The sequence below is a fragment of the Argiope bruennichi genome, chromosome 1 (assembly GCF_947563725.1).
Source record: "Argiope bruennichi chromosome 1, qqArgBrue1.1, whole genome shotgun sequence".
NCBI classification, from domain to species: Eukaryota; Metazoa; Arthropoda; class Arachnida; order Araneae; family Araneidae; genus Argiope; species Argiope bruennichi.
Window position 1 is genome coordinate 112552356 of NC_079151.1, and position 19415 is coordinate 112571770.

The following is a 19415-nucleotide window of genomic DNA, read 5'->3' on the forward strand; positions in this document are numbered from 1 at the left end:
AACTATTTTCTGAAGTTTAATTTTTTTTAAAAATAACAAAATAATATCCAGTTTATTTACAATGTATGTTAGAATGATAATAATGAAAAGAAAATCAGAAACCAAGGAGCGCGTAAAAATTTTTTTCATCCTAGCTAAACCACACCGAATGATATAATACAGTATCTTACATACATTGTGTTTTTTTTAATTATAAACGCATGCACTTCATCGCACGTTATAAACTGAAGAGATCTTTATAGAAACTTGAAATATTTAAATCAAACTAGATAGAAGATAATTTCCTTAGCATTTCAATATTCTACATTTGAGAATCTTGGGCCAATATATAGCAAAAAATTCAACAATCTAAACGGGTGAATTAATTTGTACAGAGAACAAATAGGTTGAAATACAACACTTTTATACGTTTCATAAATGATAGTTCAAACTGTATCATTCAGCTTGTATTTAATAGCTGAAATTCTTTTTCAAATCATGCTTTCCGTGTGTCTTTGGAATTTTTGAAACAATTTTTGTTATAATTTTCTTATTAAGGATGACATAGATAGATACTTATTAAATGTGTCTCCCGAATCAGCATATTTAAATGATTCGAATGAAAGTAGCAAATGTACCGTGGTCTCTACTTCCAAGAAATCAAATAATAAACTTAGAGCTACAATGGACCAGAAAAATGGGTCCTTGAAGTTCCACATTAATTATTCCACTAATTATACCATTGCTGACTTTCAAAATTTTACTTCTTTTGTTCATAACTCCTGGCTTTCAACCAAGATCTCCTCCAACCAAACTTAAACACAAAATTCTCTGTCGAAGACTTGATGCGGCTAAAACTTCGGTCATTAAGAAGGATCTTGACAGCTATTTTAAATGGATGGGGTTGATTTCATTGTCAAACGCTCATTTGGGTCAAGTGTGAAGGAAAAGGACACACGCTTCAGGAATATTTATCAGCATTTTATGCGAGGAGTTGAAACTTTTAAGTGCAGAAAAAGGGTCCCGGTTCCGGCCCTGAAAATTATCTGATCGATACAACAGTTTTTGTTTATTTTGGAGCGCTAAAACAAACTATAAACGTTTGTATTTCAGTTAACTACAACCTGTTTTCATTGGCATGGATGAAGAATTTTGTGAGAATCGAAGATAAGTATTTAAGGCTTGACACACTCTCTGTAGATGGGTGAAGACAAAATACAAAAATCGTTCTATGCACTTTACGGAAGCGGCCTTTAGACCTAGAACTACCAAATAGGCATGCAGCTATTTCCTGGATCATAAATTCTCACTATGAAAGGGTGTTTCAAAATTTTAATTAAAAATTAAGCAAATGTTTATTGCACTTTATTATTTTGAAAGATACTATTGCAAACCTAATTTTACCCTGGATTAGCCTTTAATGGTCATGTCCATGAATCTCAGGTGCAAGCTATAAACACTGTTCAAAACTTATAAACTAACATCAAATTTTTCTAAAAAACTTTGATTATATACAAAAATTGCCTCAGCTCATGTTTTGGATATTTTTTTAGCTAAATCTGTAGAACAGCCCATCCCAAAACGAATGGCGGCATCTAATTAAATAACAGAGCAAACGAACCCTCTCTAGAGTTAAAATTCAAACGAGTTGGAGTGGCCTCCTGAAATTTTCTCGCATGCTCTTCACTGAAGATCTTATCCCCCCCCCTCCTCCGAATAAAATTAAGGTCGTTGAGTAATACGAAATGCTTTGCATGGCATTAGTAAACAATATTTACGAAATATAGATCTTTGACATGAAACTAGCATTTTTATTGAATCTAGCATGTGAATATGTATTTTGAGCACTTTTTTACAGACTGAATGACACCAAAATTTAAGAGGAACAAGAGTTGCAGTTCACAAGATAACGTTCTGAATTTCATTGAAAGTAAGCCTTTTAACAGAATTGATTCAAGAATAAGAAGAATCTCTATTTTACATGCTGAACCTGTGTACCAAATTTTACCCATCCACCAAATATTATTTTAGCGTTTTGGTGCTGTCGAATTTACTTGTAATTGAACAAACAGGCTTACTGTAAATATATTTCGTTCAAATTTTGATAAAAATCTACAAGTCTCACAGTAACACCATGTGCCAAATTTCATACGTCTAGCCCAAAGTGTTATTGAGTTATCATTCTCATAGATAGAGATTTTTCCAAAAATGTGTTTTTCCTTCTGAGGGAAGTCAGGGAGATGATTTTTGAAATTCTGAAGCTCGAATTATTCGGCGATTACAATATTTCGCTATACTTAATATACAGAAATAAAAATAAGCTTTCCAGTGATACCGATTTTATTTGTATAATATTTTTATTCCCCAATTCATAAGATTAGTTAACAATAATACGTTTATTTCTTTAAATTTCGCGATTTATAATTTGTAATCAATATCTCACTTTCTTACATGCTAGGGTTTGAAAACTTTTTATACTTAAGTATAAAAATGTGATATGTGTTCAGATTGTTGATGACAACTAACTATTTAAACATTTTTCGGTCTTTTTGTAATTATATTTTGATGCTGCAACAGAGACGAAATCTGAACTTGAGAAAAAAATTAGTTTCAGATTTCATAATATTTAATAATGAATGAAAGACAAAAGACTAATAAGAAAAAAAATAATTGTAAGATAATCCTAATTTTAACAATCTGATTTTGGAAACTCTTCATTAAAACCATTTACATTATGCGATGGGTATACAGTAATATGTATTATAATTAATTCATCATGCAGCTACGCATATACAAAAATTTTCTATGGCAATTAAAATAAAATATTACATTCCATTTGCTTTTTTTATCTCAATCTTTCGATTAGACAGTATTTTATTTTGAAAAGCAGGAATTATCTTTAAAGTTTGAAAGAACCGTTCTATCACATCAACTTTTTTTTCAATTCGAAATGACAAATCGAAAGGAATCTACTCCTACGGTGAGCTTTAAAAAAATAATTCAGGAAGTAATGAAAGGAAACTTTTTTTTTAATTTAAAAATTTCTTATTTTAAAGAGGAGTTATTAAAGATCTAAAAAAAAAAAATTTCGCATTTTAGAAAGATATACGAAATAAATTATTTTTAATGCATAAATTCATTTTGTAAAAAAGGGAATAAATGATAAGTATTTGTGCAAAATTATCTTGAAAATCACGACATCATATTATTACAAGTTCAAAATTACACTTCAAATATTTGGTTCTTTCCAAAATAACCCCGAATAGATTCAAAAAATGGAATAATAATCTAATTGAAATTTAAATAATAATGGTAACCATCCATTACTAGATGACTGTATAAAAAATATAACATTTATTTAATATAGGAACTAGAAAACATATTGATATTTAAAAGGCGATTTCATGAATCAGAATCCACATAAGAAAATCCATTTTGATACCATCATTACTGACAGATATGATTTATCTTTATGAAAAAATGATTGTAGATGCTGTTTGTTGACAAAGGTAATCGTGCTTGGAGCTTTGACATTGATTGATAATGTTCCCGATTAAAAAAAAAAGATAATGTTGAAAATAAAATAGGTGTCCATACTATCAAACAGGAAGAAAAAAAAAAGATATAAAAGTGAAAAAAATGGAAGAATTATTAAGGAAACCCTCTCTGCCTGCAGATAAACAAAACACCATCTATCTTATTTGGAAAGATCTAAAAAATGTATGAAAAAAAGAATAATGGTAATTTTCCGGTTGCTTTTTACATTTTACTTTCTTTACCTAAAATTAAACATTTCCAAATACATAGAGATTATAAAATCGATGACTCTTTCTGTTGACAAAAATTATTACATTTTTTAAATCACTGTGCCATCTTTGATACCGGTATCATCATAGTTCATTCTCCAAGCATCAATACGCCCTCTGGTTGTCGTAGCACAAAATAGGGAGTGTTATTCATGGTCGAATTTTGCATACAATGAGCTTATATACGCGATTGTATTCTTTTAAAATATTCCATCTCAATTATCGATTGTGATATGATTTCCCAGTAAAAAAGATTAGAAATCCTTTTTAAACTAATCCATTTATTTTTTACTCTATTTATTTATATTGCAATAACAAAAGTATATTTTGATAATGGATCTAAACTGTTTTTCACGTTTTGCGTCATGTTTTCTATATTCTTCTATATTCTATATACTTTTATTTCTATATTCTTCTATATTTTATATACTTTTATTTCTATATTCTTCTATATTCTATATACTTTTATTTCTATATTCTTCTATATCCTATATACTTTTATTTGTATATTCTTCTATATTCTATATACTTTTATTTCTATATTCTTCTATATTCTATATACTTTTATTTCTATATTCTTCTATATTCTATATACTTTTATTTCTATATTCTTCTATATTCTAACATTCTGTAAAAAAATTTTGATGACTAGCTTTCTCATCAGAAGTATTGGTTTTATTTGATTTCAAATAAAATTTTTATGCACAACTTGATGTTCAGGATTCTACTAAGAATTTTTAAGTGTCAAATTGCAACGATAATTTAATCAATTTTAATTATTACTATATGTGAATCCATGATTTACATGACCATAAAATACCATTGGAAACCGAAATATTCCAATCATCTATTTCAAATTGCACTTATCCTTCAATGTACGGTGGCGAATTGGTATGAGCGAGGATAAAACCCAAGACCTTGTGGTTCGCAGCCGAGCAGCATGACCACTATACAGAAGCAATCGTTCGTGCAGCGTAGCTGTTAACTGGCTTATAAGCTTTCACTATAGACTCTCCCTCCAATGAGTCGGAGGTGAGACGAACGATCACGTCCGGGTCACCATTGTGGCGAATTGGTATGAGCGAGGATAAAACCCAAGACCTTGTGGTTCGCAGCCGAGCAGCATGACCACTATACAGAAGCAATCGTTCGTGCAGCGTAGCTGTTAACTGGCTTATAAGCTTTCACTATAGACTCTCCCTCCAATGAGTCGGAGGTGAGACGAACGATCACGTCCGGGTCACCATTGTGGCGAATTGGTATGAGCGAGGATAAAACCCAAGACCTTGTGGTTCGCAGCCGAGCAGCATGACCACTATACAGAAGCAATCGTTCGTGCAGCGTAGCTGTTAACTGGCTTATAAGCTTTCACTATAGACTCTCCCTCCAATGAGTCGGAGGTGAGACGAACGATCACGTCCGGGTCACCATTGTGGCGAATTGGTATGAGCGAGGATAAAACCCAAGACCTTGTGGTTCGCAGCCGAGCAGCATGACCACTATACAGAAGCAATCGTTCGTGCAGCGTAGCTGTTAACTGGCTTATAAGCTTTCACTATAGACTCTCCCTCCAATGAGTCGGAGGTGAGACGAACGATCACGTCCGGGTCACCATTGTGGCGAATTGGTATGAGCGAGGATAAAACCCAAGACCTTGTGGTTCGCAGCCGAGCAGCATGACCACTATACAGAAGCAATCGTTCGTGCAGCGTAGCTGTTAACTGGCTTATAAGCTTTCACTATAGACTCTCCCTCCAATGAGTCGGAGGTGAGACGAACGATTACGTCCGGGTCACCATTGTGGCGAATTGGTATGAGCGAGGATAAAACCCAAGACCTTGTGGTTCGCAGCCGAGCAGCATGACCACTATACAGAAGCAATCGTTCGTGCAGCGTAGCTGTTAACTGGCTTATAAGCTTTCACTATAGACTCTCCCTCCAATGAGTCGGAGGTGAGACGAACGATCACGTCCGGGTCACCATTGTGGCGAATTGGTATGAGCGAGGATAAAACCCAAGACCTTGTGGTTCGCAGCCGAGCAGCATGACCACTATACAGAAGCAATCGTTCGTGCAGCGTAGCTGTTAACTGGCTTATAAGCTTTCACTATAGACTCTCCCTCCAATGAGTCGGAGGTGAGACGAACGATCACGTCCGGGTCACCATTGTGGCGAATTGGTATGAGCGAGGATAAAACCCAAGACCTTGTGGTTCGCAGCCGAGCAGCATGACCACTATACAGAAGCAATCGTTCGTGCAGCGTAGCTGTTAACTGGCTTATAAGCTTTCACTATAGACTCTCCCTCCAATGAGTCGGAGGTGAGACGAACGATCACGTCCGGGTCACCATTGTGGCGAATTGGTATGAGCGAGGATAAAACCCAAGACCTTGTGGTTCGCAGCCGAGCAGCATGACCACTATACAGAAGCAATCGTTCGTGCAGCGTAGCTGTTAACTGGCTTATAAGCTTTCACTATAGACTCTCCCTCCAATGAGTCGGAGGTGAGACGAACAATCACGTCCGGGTCACCATTGTGGCGAATTGGTATGAGCGAGGATAGAACCTGGGACCTTGGGGCTCACAGCCGAGTAACATGACCACGATACAAAAGCAATTGCTCATGCAGCGTAGCTGTTAACTGGCTTATAAGCTTTCACCAAAGTACAATAACTCCACTATGTGAAGTTACTATTCCTCGTCCTTCCTTAGCTTTCAAAATTGGAAGTAATTAAAGAGATTAAATATTTGATGAAACAATAAAAATTGTTTCTATTTCATTGTGACACAGAAATAAATTATTGAAAATTATGCAAAAAGGTTTCAAAAATTTGAAATTCCAAAAATATTATATCAATAAAAAAACAATTTTTTTAAAAAAATTTGGAAATGGTGAAAAAGTTAGTTTAGCACAACAATATTTTATTAAAATCAAGAGGAAACAATCTGTTAGCTTAATTTTTAATGAATTAAAATTTTAAAATAATTGCTCCAAAGCGTTCATTTCTATCCACCAATTTAAATTTGTGCCAAGTCCAATTGCTCTAGATCGAATGGTGAATCCTGATAAGTATCAAACAGATATGCATACGTAATTCACTCACACATTCTCATCATTGATTGGTAGCAGATTTATAAGACTTCATTCAAAGGCAGTCTTGTCTATCCGTTTCTATGAGTACAAGTATACAAGATTTGGATTTTGGACCAAATTCGATAAAGGGCTAATCGTCTACAGGTATGAATCCCATGCATGTGAACGCAATGACTTAAATCAATGAAATTAGGTCTATAGTTATTTTTATATGGTAAATCTGAACCGAATTTTGATTTCAATGGGTCGTCAAAAGGGCGTCAAAGATACATAATCTATTTTCTCATTTTTATATATTAACTGCCGAAAAAAAAAATGTTAAAATTCGCACATTCATTTTAGTAAAAATACTAGATTCTCGCCAACTAGATTTTCTCTAACGATTTTTCGCTTATAACATATAGTAAATCCAGATGTAGCAGTTTTCTTCACTGTATTATGAAGCACAAAATGTTCATGGGAGAAACTAAAGATCTGATCACTTGTCACGTTCATGACTTTGCCAAGGTTTCGTAATTTTATGTGTAGAGAATGCAGGATAGCAGCTTTATTAGAGAATATGTGAGCAAGTTTCAAAAAGACTACATCCGCTGGTTCTACCCTATATTTAACTTTCTTCATCCTAAGTAGTATTTCATCTGCAGTTGCTTATTAGGAATACCACAAAGTGACTCAGATTACACTTATATGGTACTAAAGATCTGATCACTCGTGACGTTCATGACTTTGCCAAGGTTTCGTAATTTTATGTGTAGAGAATGCAGGATAGCAGCTTTATTAGAGAATATGTGAGCAAGTTTCAAAAAGACTACATCCGCTGGTTCTACCCTATATTTAACTTTCTTCATCCTAAGTAGTATTTCATCTGCAGTTGCTTATTAGGAATACCACAAAGTGACTCAGATTACACTTATATGGTACTAAAGATCTGATCACTCGTGACGTTCATGACTTTGCCAAGGTTTCGTAATTTTATGTGTAGAGAATGCAGGATAGCAGCTTTATTAGAGAATATGTGAGCAAGTTTCAAAAAGACTACATCCGCTGGTTCTACCCTATATTTAACTTTCTTCATCCTAAGTAGTATTTCATCTGCAGTTGCTTATTAGGAATACCACAAAGTGACTCAGATTACACTTATATGGTACTAAAGATCTGATCACTCGTGACGTTCATGACTTTGCCAAGGTTTCGTAATTTTATGTGTAGAGAATGCAGGATAGCAGCTTTATTAGAGAATATGTGAGTAAGTTTCAAAAAGACTACATCCGCTGGTTCTATCCTATATTTAACTTTCTTCATCCTAAGTAGTATTTCATCTGCAGTTGCTTATTAGGAATACCACAAAGTGACTCAGATTACATTTATATGGTACTAAAGATCTGATCACTCGTGACGTTCATGACTTTGCCAAGGTTTCGTAATTTTATGTGTAGAGAATGCAGGATAGCAGCTTTATTAGAGAATATGTGAGCACGTTTCAGAAAGACTACATCCGCTGGTTCTACCCTATATTTAACTTTCTTCATCCTAAGTAGTATTTCATCTGCAATTGCTTATTAGGAATACCGCAAAGTGACTCAGATTACACTTATATGGTACTAAAGATCTGATCACTCGTGACGTTCATGACTTTGCCAAGGTTTCGTAATTTTATGTGTAGAGAATGCAGGATAGCAGCTTTATTAGAGAATATGTGAGTAAGTTTCAAAAAGACTACATCCGCTGGTTCTATCCTATATTTAACTTTCTTCATCCTAAGTAGTATTTCATCTGCAGTTGCTTATTAGGAATACCACAAAGTGACTCAGATTACACTTACACAAAGAAATTATATCTATGTTTTCAAATTCTTATTTAAATAGTACACAGAACTGGAATCAAATGTCGATAATATAAATTATAATGTGTGGCCAAATGCATGGTACTGCAGAAAAAGCATAAATTGGAGGGAAAAAGTTATAGATCCTATTCTTCGATCGAGTAATCAAGCATCATTATAGTACAAAAACGGGTTGCCTGGTATACTTTTTAATCGTAAATGGCTCATTAGATCGGGATTCAGGTGGTTTTTCTCTCTCCTAATAAAACGTAAATGCGGGTCAATTTCTCTAAAAATTCTCTAGGAAGGGAACTTGCTGTAACTTATTGGAATTAAAGTTAAGTATTTATTTCAGGTATAGTTAGGAGCATAAAATTCACTTTAAGTAAAGACTCAATCAGGATTGCTTGTAGAGTTGGAGAGGTTCCATCCAAGAAAAACGCAAATGTAGATTAGTTTCCTTTGAAAGTTCTCCAAGATGGTAACTTTCTCCATATATTGGAACGAAGGGAGATTTTTATCTCAGGTGTTATCAAAGAGTTTTTATTTCCGAATAAAAGATGCCGCATCTCCATAACACCATTTTCATGCATAAAATTTTTAATGATAAATCCTTGATAGAAGTTTTTTATGTATTTATATGTTAAAACTAAAATGACATTTGAGCTATGAACATTATAATTAGTAGATAATTTTCACTTTCCTTCTAGTCAGTGTTGTTAATATATAGCTAAAATTCACAAAGTCAAAAGAAAAATGAGTTGGTAAGTTCTTGTTTTAAAATATCATCCTGTAACAGAAAAAAATGTTACATAGCTTCTTATATATATAATATATTGTGTATTAACGATGTATTGCTATCCTTGAATTTTTCTGTTAGATAGATAATTAAAAAAAAAAATTCTTTAAATCACTTTTGACTTGGTTATTTTTGACTGCTTATTTTCATATAAAGATTCAATTGAATGATTAAATTAATGCCATAATAATTCCCATGACAACTTTCAAAAGCAAAACCTTTCTAATTATTTATCCCTTCTTTAATTATGTAGATTCAAAATTAATAGGATTAATGAAAGATATATAATACGTATAATTAACAGCTTTAACTTTTTTCATTAGAAATTTCAATCTTCACATGTTTATAATGTGGAACATAAAAAGGCTGTAAAAGGTACTAAAATTTCATTAAAACTTCATTTTCTAAATCTACTAGTTGATTCTACTCTTAAAAATTATTTTCTGTGAAGTCTCTTTCATTCAAGCTGTTTAAAAAAAACATGTTTTTAATTAAACAGCTTTTAAAAGTTTCTAAGCCGTAGTTATTAAAATACCGAATATTCCCTGATGGAAGCGAAGCTTAATATTTCCCAATTCCACGAACGCAGTGAAAAAGGAAAAATAAATACGGAGAAATTCAAGCCAAATCCCGAATCCTGATGCAACTCGACTCCTCGGTTGCTATGGCAACCACAAATTACTTCGGTGCTGGGAGCAACGTAGGTGTATGACAGGTGAACATCCCTATTTCATTCATTTCTAATTTCCTACATTTTAGTGCTCCTACTGCACAAAATCGCCAAACTGGAGGCTTTTGTAGCCGAGTTAAATTAAAATATATTGCGCGATAAAGAAAGCGCATTTCCTGCAATCCATTTTTCTTTATAACTGTCAATACTTTCTTCTACAAAGTACTTTAAGTTAAGGATAACACAAGATTCCTGCGCAAATGGCATAGTTTGTAACTTAGAATGCTGCATAAAAGCCGATTCGGTCTTCCGAAAATTTTTCCTCTACACTCACTAATAAATGCACTCTTGTGTTATTAATCGCATGCCACTGGCGAACGAATCTCTTTACGAAAAAAATCTCTTACAGTGCGATTAATCGTCGGAATACAGTAATTATATAAGAACCGGAACATCGAATATGTATTAGAGTTCTTTTCTTGGACCCGACTGAAACAAAAATTTGTTACAGAATTACAATTTTAGACAAAATTGTATATAAAATTTAAAATTTATGTCGTTGCATTTAACATGCTTGAGGAAAGGTAGCTCGGCAGATGATCCATCCGTCAATGGATTTTTCCAAATTCGATAAATATCTATACTTTAGATGTTGAATCTGTGTACGGAGTTTTATCCATTTAGCACTTTTCGTTTTTTAATTGCCGTGTCGTTCATTATTTGGCTTTATCGATCTAGAAAGAACATTTTTTCCTGGATGGATTTCGTTCAAAATTTGATATAAAGGCGACTTACCAAACTTCATCAGTCTAGATCAAAGCCGTTTCTTTTTTTTTTAATCATCATGTTCACAGACAAATAAACAGATACACAAACAGGCAGATATGATTCCAAAAATGTCCCATTTTTTTTGGACACGAAATATCTGACACGTGGAGATTCGTTAAAATCTCTTAGCAGTTTTTTCGTACACGAGAAAGAAAGAAAATTATTAATTATACATTTTTCTTTTTTGTGAATGTTAAAACAAGCAATTCGTCTTTATTTGTATTCGAAACTTTTTATCAAGATTTTCATAACGGAAAATTTTAATAATAATCCATACATAATTAAGACTTCACTTATGACGGCGTCCTGGCATAGGGGTAGCGAGTCTTCCCCGTGATCTGGGCGTCCTGGGTTCGAGTCCCGGTTCGGGCATGGTTTTTCTTAATCTGTTATATCTATGAGATGTGTGAATGTGCCGTCCTGTAAAAAGGGGCTGTGCAAGCGAATGAGTGATGCGTGAGTAGCAAAGTCGTACTCTTGGCGCTAGGTGGCGCTACTAGAAAACAATAGACGCTGCCCCACCGGCTTAAATCGCTGTCTTCGTAACAGCGGGCTTGTCCGTGGCAAGTGCCATAAGAAACAACAAACAAGACTTTACTTATAATGAGTACCATTGTTTTTATTTTCATATAGGAATCTTAAACAGAAAGATTTTTTTAATTTTCATATAGGAATCAAACAGGAACCGACTTCCTTGTCTCAGAGTCTCGCGTCTATCACTTTTTGACGATTTTATACCTCTGAAGTGATATGCACTAAGGCAAAAGAATGTTTTTCCTAAATTCAATAATAAAAGTGTTTTCTTTAAGCTATTTTTTTCTAATGTCATATTTCTTTTCTTTTTGAATAATTAGGTTTTATTTTAAATCGAAAATTGTGTAATATTTCAACGTGATACTTAACAAAAAACGCGTCTACCCATTCCTTTTTTGCCTCTTCTCTATTTTAGTGAAATCAAATTCGATGTGTACACATGTAGAAGTGCAAATGGTATCCATATCTAAAAACACAATACTGTAAAATATCTTTCTAAGATAGTAAATTACTAGCATTTAGTAGCCATAAACTAACGCTAATAGTTTTCATTTCATTTAAATTGTTATATGACGCTATATAAATTAAATTATTCTTTAACAATCGTGCCTGCTTATGAAATCCAGCGGCGTCTCTTGTAGAAATAACTTGAATTTTTGTTATATTTTTCTTTTTCTTATAAATTATAGTTTCAAATGTTTGTAATTTTATCCGAGTCAAAAAAAAAAGTCTCAAACAATTAAAATAGGCGAGGGCTTTTCTTCGATGACAGTAGGACTTATTTTGTTCACGTTAATCTGCCATAATTATGTTTTAAGTCTCAAGAAATAGTAAAACAGAATCAACAGATAGTAGAACAAATTGAAATTGTAACAACGGCAGATTTCTTTCTTTCTTTTTCGTTTTTTTGCGATGAACTGGCCTACTAAAAATATCAAACGTTTGCTCAAGATTATAGGACGAAACTTTCTTTGCACCATATAGCAAAAATACTCGTCTCTGCAACTGACGGATCATTTGATTCAGCGGTGAATCAAAGTTCGACGTATCATAAACGGCTGGCTTTAAAGAAAGAATCATTGACTGAAATTGCAGCAACAACAGTGCATAAATTTCGGAAAATGAATATTATAATGTTGTTATATTTGCATTCAAAATACAAAAATATATAAAATGCAGAAAATAAATTTCATAAACAAGTTTTTTTTCCATATTTTATTCAACAAAATTGTTTTTAATGACTACAAAATGAGTGTAATTAAAATTATTCTTAACGGCCTTAACTCTAACTAATTAACTATAAGCGCGCAAAACAGTAAGTTAATTATTGAATTTCAAGTTAGACTATTTAAAAATAGAAGATACGAAAACTGGCTTACTAAAAATGTACGATATTATTAACCCTTAAAAATAAAACTATGCCACAGAAAACTGGTAAAAAAATATTCTTTGCCATATAATGAATAAAGTTTAAAAATGATTAAAAATCATTTTTAGAGAGAAACGGAACACAAAATTGAAAATTCTAGTAGGCAAACAGCTCCGGTTTCTAGAAGAGTATAAAATTATTTTCATTGCCAACTGGAAATCATATTTTTATATTTTTATTACTTCTATGCGAAAGGAAACATGAGAATTCCTCCCAAAAATTATTTTCAAAACAAATTCTGTTTGGTATTACAAGTCAAGATGAATTTTTTTAGATTTTGTGCTATATTTATTTTATAATTCAGTTCATATATTAGAATTTGAATCAAGTTATAGGTGATACATTAATTTTTATGTTAACAGTTTATTTAAGAAAACTGAGGCACTGTGCATTTTCAAAAAAAAAAAAATATTTTTCAATTCCATGCTTATAGAAGTCATAGCAGTGATTATAGAATAGAGTATAAGCGTGAAAATTTGAAAGCTCATTCCTTAATTTTTAAACGGCAGTTAAAAAATTGAAAATACATTTTATTTTAAAAAATTAAATTTATTTATTTTTCAGTATTACTATATTTTTACGAGGCTATTCATAATAAATGCTATCATGCATTTTTCAAATGAATGCACAACAAAAAAAAAATCAATTTTTATTTTAAGTATATTGAAGTAAAGAAAGAAAAATTAGTATCGAATTATATCAATAGAATTTTGGAAGAACATTAAAAGAAGAGTTAAAAAGCAGACGATTCTCAATTGATAGCAGAAACAATTATAGATGTGGAAAATAAGTATTTTCTGTTTTTAAAACTCATCTGGTTCAGTCTATATTGCCATTTTAATTAAAAATTACATCAGACCTTAAAGAAATTCCTTCTATTTGAATATTTTATAAAAAAGATATTCTTTTATTAAAATATTTTATACAAAATTAGTTTTTACAATAGGCATGATGTTATTTTAATCCTGTAAAATGCCAGATATACCAGTTACATTTGCTTTGTACAATTTGAAGTTACCTATTATAAAAAGATATAATTTCATGTCTTTTACTCAAAACATGATTTCTTTTATCAAATTGTGGTGCTCATTTATAAATTTATTTTTATTACAGTTGCATGAAATTTTACATTACAACTTTTACAAACATTATACATCTGTTGTAATTATTGTATATATACTCGCAAATTTTTAAATTTGGAGAAATTTAACATGATTAAAATTACTTTTTTTCTGTGCGCACGAATTCGAGGTTATGAACTTGAAAATTTCGGCTTCACAGCATTATTCAGTTTGACTTGTTTCATTGCAACATCAAAACATTGCAATTTGATATTAGATCATTTTGACTAAAATAAAAACTATTCAATATTTGATATTCATTAAATAATAAAACAACTTTTTTTTTGTATAGACTAAATTCTACATCAGATATATGTTTACATGAAAACAAAAAGATTTCGTTATTTACAATTCATTAACCGAAACATGACAATGCTTTCAACTTCATTTCCTTAACGGTAATTTTATCATCATGGGACAAACTTTAACCCCATAATGATGGTTCGGGCGGTTTAAAATAATTGGATGCTTTTCATTTAATGATCAGGAAAGTTATTGCATTGTTTTAAAATGTAAAGAATAGGTCATTTTTACCGTAGAATATTGGGTGTTTACAATAAATATGGAGCTTCCAAAACGGTTCTTTCCTAGTGAAGTTGATAAAACTAGTAAATAATAAATTAATTGTATAAGAAATTTAATTGAAAATAATTATTAAAAAAGGGTGATTCTTCTATTAAATAAAATATGACAAATTAAAATATTAGTATTACAAAGGTTTACTAATATGGTAGTATTACAAAGTTTTTTAATGGAAAAGAACATAAAAATCAAATGCAATTTATAAGGTCATCAGATAGCATAAATATCAATTCATAAAAATAAAAATAAGATCTACGGTTGAATATACCGGCTTTGAAAGCATATTAAAATGTGATGTTAAAAATTTTTTTATATCATCTATCATTAAAGTATTCGAGCGACATCTAGTGCGGCTTTAAGAAGTGAGTTTCTTTCATATTGGTGGTTTAAAACTCATCCTGTAAAACGCATTGATAAATAACTTCCATTAGTGTCGGGTCGTCGTCTTAGAGCAAAATTACCTATTTAAATGGTTTTCATAGCATCGAGCGTAGAGCAGACTTTTAATTTACCTCAAAATCCATAATTGCAATTATTGTAAATTCTAAAATTAATCATTCTCGTATTAATTTCTAGATGTCGCCACTCTCGAAAACAGTTTATTTATTAATTTAATATACCAATCAATATTTAAGAGCTCTAAAATTAGCAAATATTCCTCTATCGTCAGAGTCCAATAATTAAAAACGTTCGAAAATCTAGTTCATAAAGAAGTGAGTAAAAAAATAGACACCAAAATTTTATCTTTACAAACGTGAAACAAATAACGTTAAATATAACGTCTAAAATTATTTGCGTCCAAAAGTTGATTTATTATATATTGTCGTGCAATTTTTTTAAATTTTTACGATCTGCATCGTCAATTTTGTTCAAAATGCTGAAAATGTAGATTTTTAAATATATAAATCAATTCTCCCAGTGAATTTAATCGCTCGTATGAAAACTGTCATTGCGTTTTGCCACTCTAAATAAGCTCTAAGCATCTAATCTTTGCTTAGACTCACACTTTACATAGCATTTTGTGTTTTTACGTTTCTAATAAAAATATATTCTGTTTGCTAGTTATGCATAAAAAAAATATATATCGCCATTTTCTTATGACGTTCTCATTTTTCTCTGGATCAATTTTTTTTTCAATAAATACACTAAACACAAATTTCTTTCTTTTTTTATTATTATTCTTCAATCTCAAATAATTTGTACTCCTTTTTTTCGGTTTAACATTTCGCTTTCGTGTATATTCTAATAGTCGCTTCCTTTTTCAATATCCAGGAATCTTTTATAAGAATGGTAGAAATGATGTCCTTCCTGCTAGCGCTAAAATTTATTTCTTATTTGGATTTGTCATCCGAAAGTGAGAATTCGCAAATATCTTCTAAACTTTTGTTTCGCCATCTTTCCTCGAAAGCTTGCTTTATCTTTCTAAGAACTCCGTTATTGCGCGCAGTTCTCAAATTGCAAACTCTTACTTTTAGCTCGATTCGAACGAGATGATAAAAAAAAAATAATGATAAACAGCATCAAACACATACTCTCAAATATATTTCGAAAAAAAAAATTCGACTTTTCGTCTAGGAATTCAATAAACTTTGAAGCGTGAGTTCATAAAAAATAAAAAAATAAAAAGAAAAAATTGTAACTTTCTATCTTTTTAGGAGAAGTTTATTCTCAGAATCAGTCTTAACTATTTGTCGAGCCGAAGTAAAAACTGAAGAATAGTTAACTTTTTTAAAAATCTGTATAAGAATAGAAATATGCTTTCGCATATTATTATAATGTTCTAGAATTTGTATAAATATTAAAATAATGAAACTCACTAACTATTTTTCGGAAATTTTTTTTTTACCGATTCTTCATAATTTGGTTGCGTTTCATCAATATTTTATAATAGAAGCATATAAAAATAAAAGTGCTAGGGTTTAAGAAATAATTTTTTTAAAAAAAGGAGATTTTAAAACTACACTTCTGTTCTGTTCTTCTGAATAAAAGGAGAGATTTTTATTGTTTTAATTATTTTCTAATTTTATACTGTATCTCATTACACTTTCTTTCTACTACAATCGGAATTTCTTGAATTTTATAATTTTATAGGAAATTGTATTTTATAATTATATATTTCTTTAATTTTATAATTGCATAGGAAAGTAATTTTCAGTACAATAATTGAATTCTATTGAAGAGGTATATTATCAGGTCATATCACAAGCCATATTTGGAGATGAGAAGCTACCGGTTGAATAGATATTGTTTAATTCCCTGATGAACGGAAACAACAATGGAATGGAGTTGAGTTACCTCCTTCCGATGACAGACCATTCCTCTGTGTTAGGGATGGAAGCAGTCATAACTTAATGGGAGTCAAAATACATTCATGGCTTTTTTTACTTTTCTCTCTGATTCGTTAATTCTAATTAACCCGAATGCTAAAGCAGGGCGTAGATGGTTATAGTTATGAAAATCATTGTGTCTTATTTTCAATAAAATTGCTTTATTTCCCATAATTTTTTTAAACTTTTTATTACACTAATAAAAGCTTGTGTATTTTTTCATTCATCTTTTTATTCCTTAACATATTTTATCTGAATATGACAATAGCGTTTATCTTTAAAACTAATAAATAATCTATTGAAGCTCAAGTTATAAATGTTAACTTTCTCATTTGAGGCAACAAGAGAGTTATTTTGGAAAGGATCTCGCAGTTTTTAACCATAGGCAGATAATGTAGACGACACCTGAGGTTGAACCTTCTCTCCGCATTACATTAATGGAGAACTGCTGCCACCAACAGACTTAACATACAGCGATTCTTGGTGGAATCAAGTTCAAACATGGAACCTCCAGACAGAAATCCAAGATCTTTCTGACAGATGACTGAGTCTCTTAAACTAATTAGGAATTCTAGAGAATACAGATAATTTTCAGTCCCCTCTACGAATTCAGCAGAATTCTAGTTGCAATAAATTGTGCAGCTTCATCCTATAATGTTTGTATATCTTGCTTTGTTTTAGAGTATAATAAGGTTTTGATATAATCATTAATATTATAGGCATATTTTTACTGACATTCTATTTGTATTGCTGAATCTTTAATTTTTTTCTTAAATTTAAACAAAAAAAGAGACCTATCATAAAGTCAGTATGCTAAATTAGAAGTTGAAAAAGAAACGGCTCTTTATTGATAGCTAATTTATCATTGTAAGTTTTGATTAAATTTATGGAAAAATAAGGTATGTTGAGAAAAGAAATAATAAAAAGATTAAGACCAATGTAATCTAATAGTATAATTTTTTATACTCTCGTCACATCTAAGTACCCAAAATTCATTTTAACATATATTAGCAATTCACAATCTACATTTATTAAAATACTAACATCCTTTAGTGACCAACTGATTCACCAGGAATATTAGTAATGATTATTTTATTATGTCATTTGAGCATAACTTTGATTATAATTTTCATAAAAAAAGTATTTTTAGTTTGAAAATAGCATTAAATTTTAGAATGGATATATTTTAAAAGCCTTACACTTGTTTTATTTATTCTGTTAATGAATCTTCTTAATAGAGTTTGAGAGAATGGTTCATGCTATACGTACATTAATAATATTGCTGATCTAAATCGTTTAATTGTCTACACTTACAATTTGATTAATATCAATGATTTAAACACTATAAATACAACATTAAAATAATAATCAACAATAAAATAAATTATTTAGTGAAAATTTTTTTTAACTTTATTGATTTCACATATTGAATATCCTGACACAGTTTCCAGTTAATCAATTTTTATCTGAATTTTTAGTTAAGAATGCAGAATCTTTTTTACATCCTTCCCATCAATATCTTTAGACTAAAATATCAATTCAAGTAGCAATAAAAAAAAAGAAAGAGAAGTCAGTACAATTCCACTCACCTCTATATCCACCTCCTCCACCGCCTGAAGCACAACCACCTCCACCCCCACCGAATCCTCCGTCGGTGTGCCATACATCGGATCTCTGACACGCACGGCCCCCACGACCTCCTTCTCGAAGGGACTCGCCACCTGTTACAGTGTTAGTATTATCATCCCAGCCACCGCCTCCACCTGTAAAATACAAAAATAGGATCCTGTAACGCTTGTAGTTTTATATAGAGAAACAGTTTATTTCTGAAGGTATGCTTTTATCAATCGTCAATGCAAATAAATATTTTATTTAATATGTTGACTGCCTAGACACACTGCACATTTCCGATTTCTAAAAACGATTATATAAACGGCAATTATATAAAACATAGAATTTCTGTAAAATTATTCTTAATCCTAAAAATAATACAGATAAACTTATATGACACAAAGAATGACTAGTAAATTTTCTACGAGATAACTCATAGTCGGTTTCTTGCGCTTTAAGGACAATGACGAGTTAACTCGTCATTGGCAGTCAATGCGTTTGACAAATGTCTTAATTAAGGAAGCTAATGCCAAAGAATTGATCAACAGTGCAACATTGCCTAAATTATTTTTACTTTCGCATGTTTTCATAGCAGCTGTATCCCGATTTAATTTTACATTAAAGAAGAATGGGTCACTTTGTATTCACTGCATAATTGTTTACTTAGAAGGAATTCGAATGCCTTCGCTAAAAACGGGAATGTTTTATCTTTGATTTTCACATATTTGCATGCAAAATGCTTCCCGGGAGTTGTTTCTAATAATAAGCGTATAAAATTTGCTTTATGAGTAAGCTGGTTCTCGCTTCCTCTGA

The 19415-nt window shown here is 31.3% G+C and overlaps 1 protein-coding gene across 2 annotated transcripts in view; it reads right to left on the reverse strand.

Annotated features, from left to right (window-relative positions):
• Window positions 1–19415, reverse strand: part of LOC129978667 (leukocyte tyrosine kinase receptor-like) — a 227768-nt gene that overhangs the window by 66774 nt on the left and 141579 nt on the right. For both annotated transcript variants that reach the window (XM_056090653.1, XM_056090654.1), the window contains exon 15: window positions 18581–18754. In XM_056090653.1, the coding sequence (XP_055946628.1) occupies window positions 18581–18754 (174 nt within the window). The remainder of the gene's footprint in view (window positions 1–18580; window positions 18755–19415) is intronic.